This window comes from Corvus cornix, chromosome 9, assembly GCF_000738735.6.
Source record: "Corvus cornix cornix isolate S_Up_H32 chromosome 9, ASM73873v5, whole genome shotgun sequence".
Taxonomy (NCBI): Eukaryota; Metazoa; Chordata; class Aves; order Passeriformes; family Corvidae; genus Corvus; species Corvus cornix.
Genome location: NC_046339.1, coordinates 12,363,216 through 12,379,294, shown reverse-complemented (window position 1 = coordinate 12,379,294; position 16,079 = coordinate 12,363,216). Strand labels below are relative to the sequence as shown.

Here is a 16,079-nt window from a genome sequence, read left to right as displayed (position 1 = left end):
TGTGGTAGCTGCTGCATCATATGGGAATGGGCTGCAAATCAACAGGTTTATCCCACTTCACAGCAGCATGCCCCTCTCCTCCAAGCTTTCCTTGCCTGGCTGCGCTCTTGGCATGCACACTCCGGTGCCAAGCTGCCTCTGTGCAGCTCTTGGGACAGCATCTGTACCTCAGTGTCCCTTTCCACTGTGTGTGACTAATCCATGCATAAACATCTTCTAGGAGCAGCAGGCTGTCACAGTCAGGTAAGACCAGTAGCAGCCTGTCTTGCTCAGGTAGGCACAGCATAGCAATGGGAGAGGGATGAGAAACATGGCAATTAGAAATATGCAATTGCTACTCTAGCTCTGATGTTTTTGTCACTTGGATGACGCAGTCTGTATCTCCTTCAGCACTGCTCTGCTCAAAGCGATCCTTGCAGTGCTGCTAGCACCATCAGACAGAAACAATTCCTTGGTGTTTATGAAGTGCTCAGAAATGTATCTGTTGCAAGAATGAGGGCAATTTGGGCATCGCTTAAGTAGGTCGCACAGAGGTGGTAGAAAATGCCTGCAGTTAACTGGTCCCTGAAGCACTTCAGTCTGGAAATGGGGAAAGGTGGGGGGGAAAAGGGCAACATGTGGGAAAAACATCCCAATCTAAATTCAGAGATCTTTATTGTTCATGTTTTCCTCAAACTTCCCTGCCCCAGGATGGGTTGCAGGTGGCAGAGCAAGCCTCCTTTTCCCACTGCACCAGCACTTCTGCCTGTCCCTGAGTGTCTGTTTCCAGTTCATGCCACTGGACGCAGCTGCAAGTGTCCCCATGGAGGTCCATCGAGCTCTGCACTCTGTACTGGCAGAGTCCTCAGCCAAAGACCCCAGTGGTGCCGAGACTGTGCTGCCAGGGCTGTGCCAATGGGATTATTGAGCATTCTGCCTGTGGTCAGGCAGCCTGGGAATGGCACTGCACGTGCCTCAGCTGCAGGGTTAGAAGTGCTGCCAGACCTGAGGTGTGGGGATCGGCCAGGCTGGCTGGCTGATCTGGCTGGTGATCATGCATTGTAAAGGGAAGGTAACTTTTAACTGAAGTACAAAAGAAAGACAATAATGAGCACTTACATTACTGCTTCAGTGCCCACATAAAGACTTGAGATGGTTTTATTAAAGATGACTTGATTAGAAATGATTTTACTAAATCTCTGCCTGCTGTCTGCAGCCCACCAGCCTTCCATTGAAGCACCTCACCTAAATGAAAAGCTGACTGCTGAGTCCCCTTTCATCTCTCTTATTTGCCTTTAGGAAGCAAAGGAGGGGCCAGACCAGGCTGGTGGTGGTGGCAGAGCCTGGGATGAGCATGGCAGAGGTTCAGACGTACTTGGGAAATTTATGCCATACAGTTGCTAGCTTTGAAAAGAAGAAGAAAAGAAAAACTGTGTCTTCCTAATGGGTGTTTATCAGGGGGAGGCATCACAGAGCAAGAGAAAAGAAAAAAGAAAGAAGAGAGAAAAGAGAGAAGAGAGAAGAGAGAAGAGAGCACTCCTGCCCAGGCAGTTGTGCATGCTGCGATGCTGTTGGTAGCCAGCTCCTGAAGTTAAGCTTTGCCTGCCTCTTTTTTCCAGGGATTAGACAGGTTATTCTCTGATTACAACTGATACACATTACAGAGTCATAGTGAAAACTGTCTGGCCTTAACCCAACACCCATAAAGGAGAAATGCTTCATAAATCAGTTCAGTGAGCAAGTACAGGTCAAGTTGTTTATTAATTTAACCTTCTCTCCCATCTTGACCCGGATCAGCCACAATGGCTGCTGCCGAAATCCATTCAGTAGTTCCCTGGCTGGGCATGCAATGTCCTCTGTCTGGCAAAGAAGCCCAGACTCTGGCTAGATTTTGTCAGCAACTTCATAGCATACCTCCCACTGCTGCGTCCAGGATCCCACTTTGCCACTGTCATTCCTCGCATGCACTGTTTGCTATACTGGGATGATGGACACTGGGGAAGGGGAACCTGCAATAGGCTGGGTGTGTTATAGGGCACAGGGCCAACCTCAGCCACAGGAGCTGGTGGCTTTCTGCAGAGGGACACACAAACCCCTGCCCCCATGGCTGGCTGCCGGGCAGGGTTTCACATGTGTGGTTTGATAGCATCTGCACCAGGCCGAACCAGCGAGTGGAACCGGCCCCGCTGCCGCCAGCACTGCCACGGGCTGGGCTGGGGCTGGCAGCCCTGCGTGTCACCCCACTGCCAGGGCCTCCCGCTGCAGCACCGACCTTCGGGGGGGAGTGAGCTGTGTCCCCAGGCTCATTAGTGGTGGGGCTGTGAGAGGGAGGGGGTTGGACCCGGGCCTGAGGAGGAGAGTGCCAGAGAGATGTGTGTCCATGCTGACCACCACAGGGTGGGAGGGATGGAAAGATGGATAGATGGATGGATGGATGGATGGATGGATGATCACACAGAACCAACTGCGTTGGAAAAGACCTCTGATATCGAGTCCGAAACCACATCACTAGACCATGGCACTAAGTACCATATCGTTAAACACCTCCAGAGACGGTGACTCCACCACCTCCCTGGGCAGTCCACTCCAACGTCTAATCACCCTTTTTGTGAAGAAATTCTTATGTCCAACCTAAACCTCCCGTGGTGCAGCTTCAGACCGGTGCCGGCGCGGTGGCACCGCCTGGTGGCGGGGCCTGGGCGCGGCGGGGCGGGCGCGGCGGAAGGGGCCGGGCGGCGGAAGGGGCGGTGGGAGCGGGCGGTAGAAGGTGCGGATCGGCCCGCCCCTTCCGTCGGCGGTGCGGCGGCGGCGGCACATGGGCAAGAAGCGGAGCGATGGGCTCGGGCGCTCCCTGCAGCGGCAGCGCGGGCTGGAGCGCCGCGGCGCCTCCTCATGGGTAAGCCGGGGGCCCAGGGAGGCGGGAGGGAGGCCGGGGCGGCCCGGACTGACGGTGGTGTTTTGTGCCGGCAGCTTCACGTCAGCGAGGTGGTCGCCGAGCGCGGCCCGGAGCTGCGGTCGGCGCCCGAGCAGAGCCCGCTGGAGGAGTTCCTGGCCACGGCCGAGCTGGCCGGCACCCGCTTCGTGGCCGGTGAGGGGCTGGGATGGGCCCGGGGGTGCGGCTGGGCCGGGGGCAGATCCGGGGACTGGGGAGGGATCTCGGGGCTGGGGACCCGGGTCGGGCCGACACCGGTTCTGGGATGAGTGTGTGGGAGCGGGGGCTGGCAGTGGGGTGTGGCCGGGCGGGAACTGGGGGCAGGTGGTGAGGCCCTGAGCCAGGGCTGGGGGTCAGCAGAGACAGGATGCGGTGGCAGGGGTAGCAGGGCTGGTGACAGGTGGCCTTGGATGACTGTCTCTCCCTTCCGGCAGAGCGTCTGAATGCCCAGATCGTGTCTGCCCAGAGCTGCACGGGGCTGCTCACAGCCCAGGAGGCCCAGCGCGTTCGGCAGCTGCACCAGGAGAATCAGCAATTCCTGCGCATCCCACGGAGGTGAGTTCTGTAGGGCTGGACCTGGATGCCCCTTGGCTGGGTGGGGCTCCGTGGCTGATCCCTCCGTGGCTGCAAGCCTGAGGACAGCCCTCAGGCTGGCAATACCCTGCTTTTGGAGAAGCCTCTAACTAGCCTGCGTGAGCCGGCTGTAACCCGCAGCACAGGTGCCTGCCTGCCATGTGAGTCCTGCCAGTGGCAGCTTCTCTGGCATGATGGTGTGGTTTTCCTGCCCAAAGCTTAGCACTGCTGGAACAGGTGCATCCAGGCTGCTTGGTAAGGCTTTCCAAAGCTCTGTGCATGGCGAACAGAGAGATTAATCCCCCATCTTAGGGACCCTACAAACCTTAGCTCAAGAAAACAGCTTTGGGGTATTTGATTTACATGCTCTCAGCTAGTGGAATTTGAAAGGATAAGAAGGTGTACTTAAAGTTGCTGAAAACAGGTGCATGCACATCTGACCCATTACCTCAGCATAGCTGAAAGTGTGGTGTTTATGTTCTTTATGTTTACTGAAGTAATGTAGCTGGACTGACAGCTATTTCTGACCACTCACTTGAAAATGTGCTTGTTACAGGCCACACTGGGATAGGACAACCAGTGCAGAGGACTTGAAGCAAGCAGAGAGAGAGAGCTTTCTCGAGTGGAGGCGACAGCTTGCCCAGTGAGTATGCTGCTTGTGGCTGGGTAAGTAGCTGGTGGCATTTAGTGACACAGGAAACAGTGGGTTGTACTTATCCTTGTTGGACCAATAAAACTAACATCTATTCAGTAGCTGCCTGTACTTGTCCTGGGAGGTTGGACATCCCAGCCACAGTCCAGATGTGTCACTTTGTGGTCAGCTCTGCAAAGCTGTCTTGTGTGTGCATGTTTTTTTGAAATACTTTAGGATGGCATGTGATGTTCTCCATTTGCCTGTGAAGTAAAGGGTTACTGGATGTGTCTTTTAAGAGCAACAGTGCTGCTCTGAATAGAAGGCAGTGCTGCCAGCCTGCATATGGCAGCTTGTGCTGGTCTTGTGCTGCATCCACTGGCTTGGAGAGTTGAGTGGTATCTGCTCACACCCTGCAAACCCATGCTTGCCCTGAGTAAAGTTGTTCAAGGTGGTGATAACACCAAGTTCAAGGCCATATAGAGGTATTCCAGGTACCATCCCCAAATTTCATTAATTTTTCCAAGTGGTACTCAATTAAGAAACAACTGCTGCCAACTGGGATAACTTTTCTCATTTGTTATTGTGGCTCTCAAATTTCACAAGCAGACTCTTGATGAATTCTTGTTCTTTCCATCTTTTACCACTTCTCCATTGGCAAGCTCAGGAGCCATTTTGTCAGCACTAAAACAGTGCCACTGATACCAGTTTACCTGGGTGCTTGATCTGTTTGAAAAAACATCAGTAATAGTACCTATATATGAGTTTGGTCTGATTGCTCTCTGTGAAACTAAAGCCTTCTGGATCTAGGGAAGAACTGGTGGTGAGCTTGCAGCCTGCCATGGACTAAATGTGACTTTTTTTTTTCTGTTTTGCCTTAGTCTTGAGGAAGAGAAAAAGTTAATTCTAACCCCATTTGAAAGAAACTTGGAATTTTGGCGTCAGCTTTGGAGAGTCATTGAAAGAAGGTAAAGTCTTTTGCTATCCACTTTTTAAAAAGTGATGTTGAATGTATTTTCATGAATTGCAGCTTTGGGACAAGTTTCAAGTGTCTGAGCACAGGAAAAATAATTAAGTTAGTAATATCTTATTGTCAGTACTGCAGTGATTTTGTTTGGAAGTGATCAAAATGTGATGTGAAGAAAGGCAGCTGCTTAGTGGTGCCTGCTAGCTCTCAGCACTGTGATCTGCAGGTGGTTCACTGTGAGTCTCTGAAGATTCTTCAGAGGCTGCTGCTCTTGGTCTCCTCTAGTAACTCTGTGTGGGAGGCCTCCTTTGAGAAGTGTCTTTGAGGTCTCTTGCCAAGGTTAACCCCTTTCCCTTTTTCCCAACCACACAGCTGCAGCTGATGTTCATGGGCAGGAGGCAAGGACTAAATAATGCTGGGGAAGAAGGAAAGGCTCCTTGGGCCTTTGCCACATAGAGAAGTTGCAGCAGTGCACAGAGGACAACAGGCTGTCATATCACAGGAATAGCTTTGTTTGCTCTGCTGAGCTGTAATACAATAAGAGTGCTATCAGCTATGTTAATCTAACTGGGGCATTTAATTTCACTAGTAATTAAGTTTGAGATCATCTCATCTCACTTTCCTAAAATTGAAAAATACTTCACCAGTGAGGTCATGGTGAGCTGGTCCTTTCATAGGAGGGGCTTTGTACTGAGGGCTGCTGGGCCTTTGGCTGGGAGAGTGCTGGTCAGGAGCATCCATTGTAGGGTATCATAATGTGCAGTGTGACTGTACTAGGTGTTTTGAGGTGACTAGAATGTGTTATTAATGCCTTTCTGCTCCTGTTGAAGTTTTTTTATTTCATGTAGAGTGAGGATGCTGTCTCAGAAGTGAATGGAAAAGTCACTCAGTCCTTTAACCTTTCCAGATAATTTGATCTGTTATCAGCCTTTTCCATGTGTTTGCTTCAAACTAGTTCCCAGCAGTGGGATTCAGTAACTTCTCTGTATCCCATCCCAGTACCATGGTGTCAGCTTTCTCTTGTATTGATCTTTGAATGTCTGTAACTGTGCAGTCCTTCTTTGTACCCATGTGGCTTATTGAATTATTCCCTTGGGGGGATTATTGATTTTTATTTGTTTTTAATACTTAACAGACTGCCTAGTGAGGCTTGAAATTCTTCCATTCAACCCGTAGTGTTCTGAAGCTGTCCTGACTTAACAGAAATCCCTGTCAAACAAATAGAATCAGCATGTGGTAACATGTGGCAGTATTTTAAATTACCTGCCTGGAGAAGTTCTAGTGGAAGAGGCTGTAGTTAAATTTTCCCCATCCTTTTGACAAAAGCATGGATGCCTTTGGGACCTGAAGCCATTGCATTTAATTACTGTGTAGAACTAATGAGCCCTGCTCATGTATGTGGTGGCAATTTGGTGTCTGGGTTTGGAAGGTATTTCCTAAAAGCATGTCTCAATGCCTTGCTTGCATGGGGGAGCAATATGTTTTCCTGAAATCTAAGGCTATTTTTTCATTGTTTTGTGCTTTTTGTGAAAAAAGAGAGCACTGAGAAAATTTTGAAAATGCCCAATATCAAATGCTTAAAATCTGCAGGTAATTTGTGAGAGTTTGTACATCTTGTTCCATGCAAAAATCTTGCTGTGTAGGAAAACCACCTCTTCTTTCTCTCTGTAAACACCCTGCCACAGCTGAGGATGAGAATAGATAGAAATAAAGTTGCATTATCACAGCTTTCAGTACCATTCTAAAAAATGGAGTACCACTACTGTGGTTCTTGCCTGCTGAGCATTTCTGAAGGGTAGATGGGTTGTCAAAACTGACGTGTTTTCTTCCCCCTTGGTGGCTGTACAGTTGTACAGGAGAATGAGCCAAGGGAGGAGTAAACACTGTACTGCAGTACTGGCTTGTAGCACAAGCACGGCTCTGTTGGGCAGGTGGGCTGCTGAGATGCTCTGATGTTCAGTAAAGGTTTTAGTAGGATAATACAGTTAAAGCTACTAAAATTCCAAGCGAAATCTTGAAGTGAATAATTACTGTGCCTTATTGCTTCCTTTGAGGCCAGGTAAGAAGGAATACTTTATGGGGCTTTCCTTTACTTTGCAGTGACATTGTAGTCCAGATAGTAGATGCCAGAAACCCCCTTCTGTTTAGATGTCAAGATCTGGTAAGTAAACCACTTTCTTGAATGTTGTCTTCATTTTATTTCTTAATGTTTACATGATACATTTTTTGTTTAATGCATTCAGCCACCTTGAAGCTGTTTTGCTGTTGTGCCTAAGTGGCTATCTTATTAATTTATGCAAGTATTCTGGCATGAAATTATTTTTCTTTGTCTTTTGGTATATCACACAGGATTTAGAGGCATTTCTGCAGATGTTACATTGCAGATATTATATTATTCCTCATTACCCACTAGAAGTGTCCTCACTTAAAGGAGCTGTTTTATGTAAAAGTGTAGTGGAATGAAAGTGAGTAAGGATTACAAACGATCAAGAATTATAGAAGTGACAAGTTTGTAATGATAGACTATAGAACCCTGCATCAGTGAGATGTGGAATTGCTCAAATAGTTGTCTTAGGAGCTCCTGCTGCAGGGTGCTGATTAATATCTTGTCACAGCTCTAAGCAGACAAGGTGTTTGCACGTGTGGCCAGCAGCAAGCTGTATTGTGGTAGTTGCATGCTCCAGTTTGTTCTTGTAGCTGTCTGCTGAGCAGCATTTCCACCAACCCAGGGATTGTAAGCTTGGCTACGCTCGTGTGCAGCAGGATGGAGTAACTTGTCTTGCTGTTCTTGCATTATCTTGGGGGGAAGAGGAGTCAAAACCAGAGTACAAACTGATCCTTCTCTTGTTTTCTTTAGGAAAGTTACGTTAAGGAGGTCAGTAATGACAAGGAGAACATGATCCTGATCAACAAAGCAGATTTGCTGACTGAGGAGCAACGTGCTGCTTGGGCACAGTTCTTTGAGAAAGAGGGTGTCAAGGTGGTGTTCTGGTCAGCTCTGGCAGAGTGTGAACGGCTGTGTGGAGAATCAAAGGTACTGTAGGTGACCAGTTCAAACTAGATCTGTGCTGGCTGCAGCTGGTAACTTGCTTTGCAGCTATTCTTGTGATATACCTGAGCACAAAAGGATTATTTTAAAGACCTGTGCAGCTATAAAACAGCATTTGAATGATCAATTCAGAGACAAAAGTGAGGGGAGTAAAATGGTGAACAAAGTGCAAAACACAGAAACAGCCCTTGTAGACCTGCTTGCAAACTCTTAACTCATTGAAAGAATTGGAAACCTTTCCAAGAGGGATACTGTGAGGGATGGGGTTATCTGTACAGAGATTTTTTTTCTTTCCCAGAGAGGGAAGGTGTTTCTTGGAGAACCTAAAGTATCTGAAAGTCATTTTTAGCCAGTGGAACAAAATGAGCTGCTACCCCAAATTACATGTTATCAATAGGTGCCACTTTCTTCTGTTATGACCATTCAGCTGTGGGATATCCCCTATCTCCTTCCAAAAATACCTACTCTGTCCAGCTGGTTTGCAGTCCTTGTATAAAATGTTTTTACAGGCTGATTTAAAAGTGAGACTGAAGGTCTCACTTTAGTTCTGTTCTCTTTTTTGGGAATAAAGGTCAAAATACTGTTGTTGTGAAAAGATCTTCCTTTTTGAATGTAAACTCTTTGCAGGGAAGAAATGTAGAGTTGACTGAAAATAAAACAGCTTAAAATTATTTTAATGAAATATTTAGACATGAAACAAAATGGGTTTGTGTTCTGAACATTTTGAAAGAGTAACATTCATTCCTTTTACTAGGAACAATAAATAAAAAAAACTAGCATGGGTGTGCACACATTCATTCTGGAGACGAACTTCGTAATGACTTCACAGAGAAGCTGTGAACTGTCCCTCTTGGAATACTTTTGTCATTCTCCTGAAATGGGCTAGTTGTTCTACATCCTACTTAAGATCTCTAGAAAACCCCTGTGTGATGTAAACACTGAGTTGTCAACTCTTGGGATCTGGCTGATGAAAATACAGTTGTCTGCACTGCAGCAGCTGCAGCCAGCAGCAAGGCTTGGTGTTGTCTTTGCATTTCACCTCTGGACTGCTGTCCCCACAGGAATTGGGTGCTGAAGGGGGAGCGGAGCACCCGAGTGGTTCTGAGGATGAAGGCTCCAGTCAAGATGATGACAACACAGCACAAGGTAGCACAGAAAGAGCATCCACAGGCAGCAAAAGTATAAACCAGGTTCTGGTGAGTGATGATAACAGCAGTGATGAATATGAAGACTGTGAGGAAGATGAAGAGGAGGACTGGCAAACCTGTTCTGAAGATGAAGCTGGTGACAACATAAATGCTTTTGCTCCAGAGAGGATGGAAAGCAGGACTGATGGTGCTGCAGTGCAGCATGGAGTGCAGGAGAAGAACAGGAATGTCAGAAACTTCAGCCACCTGGTACAGAGAAATGAGCTTCTGGAGATATTCAAAACTATGCATGATGGACCGAGGGTGAAGGATGGGGAAGTAAATGTTGGGCTGGTGAGTTGGATTTTGTGCTTAAATGGAACTTACTTAATCTAAATTTTAATTCCATGTGCCCCCCGTGGGAAAAATTCCATCTTGTAGCCTGGTTTCCTATAAGGGTATAAAAACTAGAAGCACAAGCCACTGTGGGTTTTGTGCAAAGATTAATACTGAAGTTCCTGGAGCTCAGTGTGCCCCACTGTTTGCCCTGTTTTTTTAGTACATTTTATTAAAGAACTTGTGTGTCAGAGCTCTGTCAGTCTTTTGGCAGTACCCTGCCTGATACTACTGTTAATACTCCACTTCTTTGTCATCTAGGTGGGTTACCCTAATGTTGGCAAAAGTTCAACCATCAACACAATCCTTGGAAATAAGAAGGTGTCAGTGTCTGCTACACCAGGCCGTACAAAACACTTCCAGGTATTGCTAACAAATAACATCAATCTTTTTATCATTTCTTTTTCCCTGGTGGAAGAGAGCTTCATTATGACCTAGTTGCAACCACCTGCACTCATTGAGAACTATGCCAGCCTGAACTCTCTGGCCAGCAGAGTAGGTTGGAGAGGGGTGGTATTGATGTGTGTAATTTTGGAACTTTAATTCTTGCTTCTAAACTCGTGCTCCATTTTGAGTCACTCAGAAGAGCTGCTGTGCAATGGGAGATGTTTTCCATCTCCCGATTTTATTTACTTACCTTGTGCCTTCTTTTTCCAACACCAGTCATGAGGAGAGAAACTTTTTGAAGTGAGTGTTCATCTGAATAGCTTAAGGTCAAGGTTTCAAACCACTCTTCTTGTCTACATCATTGCTGTGAATAAATGTAGTTTTGCTGCTGTTTTCATATTGATCAAGCTTTGATTTTGAGGTAGCCAACTCCAATGCTATAGTGTGGGATCACTGTGGGATTTGTACTTTTTAATCTCCTAGCTGTTTCAGAAGGTCCAACAAGAGTTTTGTGGAGTGCTTTCTTCTCTCCCATTAGACTGGAGAGCTGAAGATCTTGCTGCCCCCATCTGGACACCATATTTAGGAACTTGAAAGTGCTGCTGTCTTCCACATCTGATCTTCTTAATTCGTTGGCTGGGGCCAGCAGGGCAGGTGTCTATGTTAGGAGAATTTCTGCTTATTGTCATTTGCATCCATGTTTCATCTATGCATTTGAATTTTTATTTTTTTGTTCCTTTTTCCTCCATGGACACTGACTTGCCATAGTGAACTAATGGGTTATTTGTCACGTAGACCCTCTATGTGGAGCCTGGCCTGTGCCTTTGTGATTGCCCTGGTCTGGTGATGCCATCTTTCGTCTCTACCAAGGCAGAAATGATTTGTTCTGGAATTCTGCCTATAGATCAGATGAGGGACCATGTTCCACCTATTTCTCTAATATCCTTTGCATGGGGTTTGTGAGAGTGTTTGCAAGGGTTCAATTTGGAGTATGCCAAGTAGCATGTTCCAGCCCTGCTAGCAGTACATGTGCTCATGCTTTGAGGGAGGTGGGACATACTGGATAAAACAATCCTGCTGTGTTGGTCTTCTCCTATCTCATTTCAACTTTGTCTTGTTGTCAGACTCATGTTATTTTTCTGGTTTGCAACAAAATCCAAAATCGTTGTGTGTGCTCTTGGAGTGACTAGGGTAAGATTACTTGTGTAGCTGTAAATCACCAGGTGGTTTCCTTCACTAGCTTACGTTTGCCAGCATATCCCACGGAACATTTTGGAAGCAACCTATGGAATAAATATCATAAGGCCAAGGGAAGATGAGGACCCAGACAGAAAGCCTACAGCTGAAGAGCTGCTAACAGCATATGGATGTGAGTGATGATCCTTTTAAAACCTATCACGTCCACTGTGTGCATGGTCCTGAACGTGGCCTTAGGGGAATGTTGTAAAGTTAGGCCCATCTTGGGTTTGTTGTGAATTGGATCTCTTCGATAGGACTTGCCCTCCTCTCAGGAATGGCCTTTGGTAATGGCTCATCTCCTGTGTATGTTGCAGTGGTGCTTTGCCAGTCTCATCTGACAGATGCAGTGATGGTGTGGAGGATATTGGTGAAATGCCCTGCCAGTCTGTAATGTGGTTCTCTTACCCTGTCAGATATCTCCCACCATCTGTGTCTGAATTAGACTTTGAAGAATGCAGTGAATTCTCATTGTCTGCCTTTAAAACAAAAATAAAACCCCAGCAGTTTTCTGCTGGTAGGGAGATGTCAGCTCTTATAATTCCTTTCAGGTCAGGATGTTTCTGCAGTACCTTTACAGTCACCAAAGTTCTTCCCTTTTTTTTTTTCCTGCTTTCCCCAACAGAAGCCTCTTTCTAAGGGACTGTTATTTGAGAAAGGATACAAATGTGCAGTTAGGAAGCAGAGAAGAACATACTAACATTCTCTTGTACTTACACAGAATATACTCTGGATTTCTCTTCCAGATATGAGAGGCTTTATGACAGCTCATGGACAGCCAGACCAGCCGCGATCAGCTCGATATGTGTTAAAAGATTATGTCAGTGTAAGTGCATCCTACATCTGGGTTTTCTTCCCTTCTCAGAGGTGAATTAAAGGTTGTACTGGAGCACAATAAAGTAAATTATATTTCTCTGGATAAAATCACCAGGTATCAAAAGACTCTTTAAATTTGGCTGCTTTTATGTTTTAAAAGAATAAATTGAATTTCTTAAGCTAATTTAGAAATGTGATTGCTTAAAAATATGGTGCCAGCTAAATAAATAATCATATCTCTAAAATAGCTAGCAGATATTCAGGAAATGAACCCATAATGTATAGCTGGACCAATATTTGGCACTAAGGACTGTTGCTCTGAGTGCTGTAATACTGCATGCTTCTGCAGCACCTCTCAGCAATTTATTGTTGATAATTTCTTAATAGGATCCCCCAGTGCTCCTGGGAGTTTTGCATTGTGGTGTTTGCAGCTGGACACTGCAGCTGCAAATGGCACTTTGATGTAGAGGTAGAACAGTACTTTAACTTAGAAGTCAAGCCAGTTGTTGCCTGGGAGAAGAAATAAAGTGTACTGGTCGTCTGCCATTGTGAGCCCCTAAACTTCAGGCCCTCCTTTGGAGTTGTTTTCTTTCCTCTCCAAGTTTCTTTTGTAATAGCTCTGTCCCACTGTTTTCACAGGGGAAGCTGTTATACTGCCACCCACCTCCTGGTATTGACCCAAATGATTTTCAGCACCAGCATCAAAGATGCCCTGAAAGTAGAACTGTGCAGGCCACTGGACGGGTGAAGCCTGAGAAAAATACCAAAGCAAAACAAATTGAAAATGTGGTGGACAAAACATTTTTCCATCAGGTAAATTCTGGAAGAGATTTGTTCTAGGAGTTTTTGCTGCAGCACTCATCTGTAGTTACTGGGGGAAAACCACCTTTGAGGATGGAGGTGTGCTAGGTTGAGTTAATGGTGTTTGATGCACATAATTTCTACCCAAGAGCTCTCTGTTCTTTTCATTATCTCCTAAATCACTGGGAATGTCCTAGGTGACTGAAAGAGTGCTCATGAGATGTGCATAGCTGATTTTTTAGAGGTCAGCAGGGTGACCCTTGTCATTATGGATCGAACGTCAATCTTGAGCAAACAGGAGGGTGACTGGGAAGAAAGACAAGGAGGAATGACACGGCAGCTGACACAGAACATGGTTTTGAACTAACAGGTCCTTCAAAATAACATTCCTTTCCTGAGCTGACATATTTAGAGGATGTGATAAGCTTTTTTAAGACAATTGATTTAGTACTACCTGGGAGTTTTGACTCAGAACCTGAAATCAGATGAGTAGAATACAAACTGATTTAAAATCCAGTCAAGAAATCCCAAAATTAAGTGGAAAATGGGAATTTTTCTTAACTTATGATTCTTGTTAGATCCCACAGGGATCTGTTTTGCCCCTACACTGCTGAAAAAGTGTACTAATGACATCCATAACTGACTAGATCTGCATACCTGACAGGAATTAGAACATGTTTTTAGCCATGAAGAGGATGGGTCATAGATAGCATGTTCCATTCTGTTTGGTTAGCTGGATGTGAACACCATTTGTTTAGCATAGCTAAAGATAATCATGCATTTTGAAAACAAGCACTCAGGCTCTTTTCAAAAAAAAAAAAAAAAAAAGTGAGCTATTTCAGAAAACTGTGACCTGAAAAGAATTTTTGGGATTACCAGACTGTTGCTCTGTCTGCCCAAAGCGCTGGCACGAGCTGCGAGCCCCGTCAGTGCTGCCCACGCTCCAGATCTGAGCAACCAATTTTGGTCTGTGGCTTTCCCGGGTGCCAGATTTATTTGGGAAGACAATCTGTTGTGTGCAGAGCAGAGGCTGTGAGGATCCATCCTGGTGCTGGAGCTGATGCCGGCCAGGGCGCGGTGTTGTGTCAGTGGTGGACGCTGGGGAGGCCGGCACAGCTCGGCAGAACTGGAGCTGCTGGCAGGCTCTGGCTGCCTGCTGTGACCTTCCTGCAGCTCTGGAGCAGGGGCTGAGCAGGCCCTGCTGGGTTTGAGCTTGCCTGTGTCTGGTTTTACTGACAAACTGCAGTGGTTGAGTATCTTCTCCTCAGTCACTGCTGATTGTGTCTCCTTTTCCAGGAGAACGTCCGTGCCCTGATGAAAGGGGTCCGGGCTGCCATGGGGTACCGGCCTGGGAGCGGCCTCGTGCCTGTGACTGCATCCAATCCTGGCAATGTGGTAGGAAAGCCCTGGAAAAAACACGGAAACCGGAACAAGAAGGAGAAAATCCGCAGGATCACTAAGCACCTGGAGGCTTAGCTGTGGCACCAGTATCTTGCCTTTTCAGGGCAGGGACTGCACTGTCCCACAGGCCTTAATTGAGGGGGAAAGAACAGATATGCGGGCATGACTAGCTCACCTGGGAGCTCTCTGCGGTGGATTGGCCTGGCAGGGGATGAGAGTGGGCTCTGGTGGTTGGAGTTCATCCCTTCTGAGAACAAAAGAGACCTGGCTGTTCTTGTTATCTGGAAACCAGCCCAGACATTTGACTGCTGCTGAAACGTCCTTTCAATGGGAGCAGATGGAGCTGTGCAGGAATGTTTTTCCTTCCATAAAGGATGTATTTTATAGCTGTTGCAATCAAAGCAAGCCTTGTAAAACTGACTAAAATCTTGAAACAGTTGAATTTCAATGAGTGATATTTGTTACATTTTGAGACACTATTGTGCTTTTTTTTTTTTTTGGTCTTTAAGGCTTGTCTGTTGATTTGACAGAATGCTTTAGAGTGTTGATAAATGAGGTAAAATGATCTTTACTGCCCTCTTCCTTCTCTGCTATACCAGCCCTACTCTGTAGAATCTGTAACCACTCCCTGTTTCCCAGCTTGAGCACAGCACAGCACACCATGCAAGGAAAATGTTGCTTTTATATCCTTTACACTGAGCTGGTATCAGTTGTTTTTCTGTGTGACTTCCCACTGGTATTTTAAAACATTGGCTCCATGTGACTGGATAAAAATCTGGTGCTAATTTGTCCTTAAATATATTTGAGATTTTACTTCCTATGTGTCTGTCATGTTCTTTCTCATTGCTCTAAGTCAGAGAACTGTCTGTTAGCAGATTTTAATTGAGTAGCTGAGTATTTGATGTTAAAAAGACTTTACTTACTTGGGGTCAGATTAAAGTGAGATTTACTTCTCAGCTGCCCTACTGTGAAAATGTTTGTGCACTTGGTCAGTGCTCTTCATTCCTAGATCAGCACAGAGAGTAATGATAGGACTGAAAAGCTCACAAAGACGAGTCATGCTTTGTTTTTAGGTGGTGGAGTAACACAGGATGCTGGCCTCTTTGATACTAAAAAAGGGATTGCTGTCTTGTAATTTTGTACTTTCCAGGCCTTAAATGTGGATGGAGAGATGAAAGCAACTGCTCAGCAAAGCCACAGCAGATGCGGGGTGTGCAACCAAGCTGGTTTTGGTTTTGTGACCCTTTGTGTGTGTCCTGTACAGCCAGTTTGCACTGTGGGTGCAGAGGGTCCCCTGACAGCAGAGCTCTCACCTCAGCTCCTGCTTCCCCTGCAGTCCCTGCTCTCAAGTTCCTAATTACATCACTGGAGGGAAGATAGTTCCCTGCCATCTGTAAAGTTAAATTATAATTACACTGAATTAATATGGTCAATGATACTTTAAATCAGTGTACCGTAGCAGAAAGTAGATTGTCAGGAGAGACTATTTAATTTAGTTCTCCTGGAGAAGGTGATCTCTGCCTTTGTTTCCTGAAAAGGTTGTGAGGTTGTGCCTTAGCCAAATCATTCTGAGCTGACTTTTCTACCCTCCTTGCAGGAAAGGTGTCTGCTTTTGTCCCTTTAGGGACTTGACTGCTCAGAAACACTCCTTTGTTTTTGTCTTCTGTGAAGCTATTACCTGTCAGATTACCTGTCAAACTGAAGTTGGAGTATCTTTTATTGAAGATGTAAAACATTTTTTTGTGTTCTGTTTTTCTCCTTTCAAAGCATTTTGAATTCTTAGC

General features: G+C 45.9%; 1 protein-coding gene across 2 annotated transcripts; it reads left to right on the top strand.

The window, feature by feature from the left end:
- Nucleotides 1-2,763: 2,763 nt before the first annotated feature.
- On the top strand, nt 2,764-15,115 carry LSG1 (large 60S subunit nuclear export GTPase 1). Of its 2 annotated transcripts, XM_039557159.1 has the most exons (14): nt 2,764-2,875; nt 2,950-3,067; nt 3,346-3,466; nt 4,041-4,127; nt 4,997-5,083; nt 7,183-7,243; nt 7,940-8,116; nt 9,193-9,612; nt 9,916-10,017; nt 10,837-10,980; nt 11,287-11,410; nt 12,024-12,103; nt 12,733-12,906; nt 14,191-15,115. In XM_039557159.1, exons 1-14 carry the CDS (start codon nt 2,795-2,797, stop codon nt 14,368-14,370), a joined length of 1,956 nt encoding a protein of 651 aa, XP_039413093.1. In that variant the 5' UTR covers nt 2,764-2,794; the 3' UTR covers nt 14,371-15,115. The 2 variants fall into 2 exon arrangements, with proteins under 2 accessions (XP_039413093.1, XP_019145487.1); XM_019289942.2 differs by lacking the exons at nt 2,764-2,875; nt 2,950-3,067; nt 3,346-3,466 and having other exon boundaries at nt 4,070-4,150.
- The last annotated feature ends 964 nt before the right edge of the window (nt 15,116-16,079 follow it).

Excerpts from the sequence above, each read along its gene's own strand:
- LSG1 (XM_039557159.1), top strand. The coding sequence starts at position 2,795 with ATGGGCAAGAAGCGGAGCGATGGGCTCGGGCGCTCCCTGCAGCGGCAG. Across the intron at positions 7,244-7,939 it reads TGTTTAGATGTCAAGATCTG|GAAAGTTACGTTAAGGAGGT; the intron begins GTAAGTAAACCA and ends TGTTTTCTTTAG. Across the intron at positions 9,613-9,915 it reads GGGAAGTAAATGTTGGGCTG|GTGGGTTACCCTAATGTTGG; the intron begins GTGAGTTGGATT and ends TTTGTCATCTAG.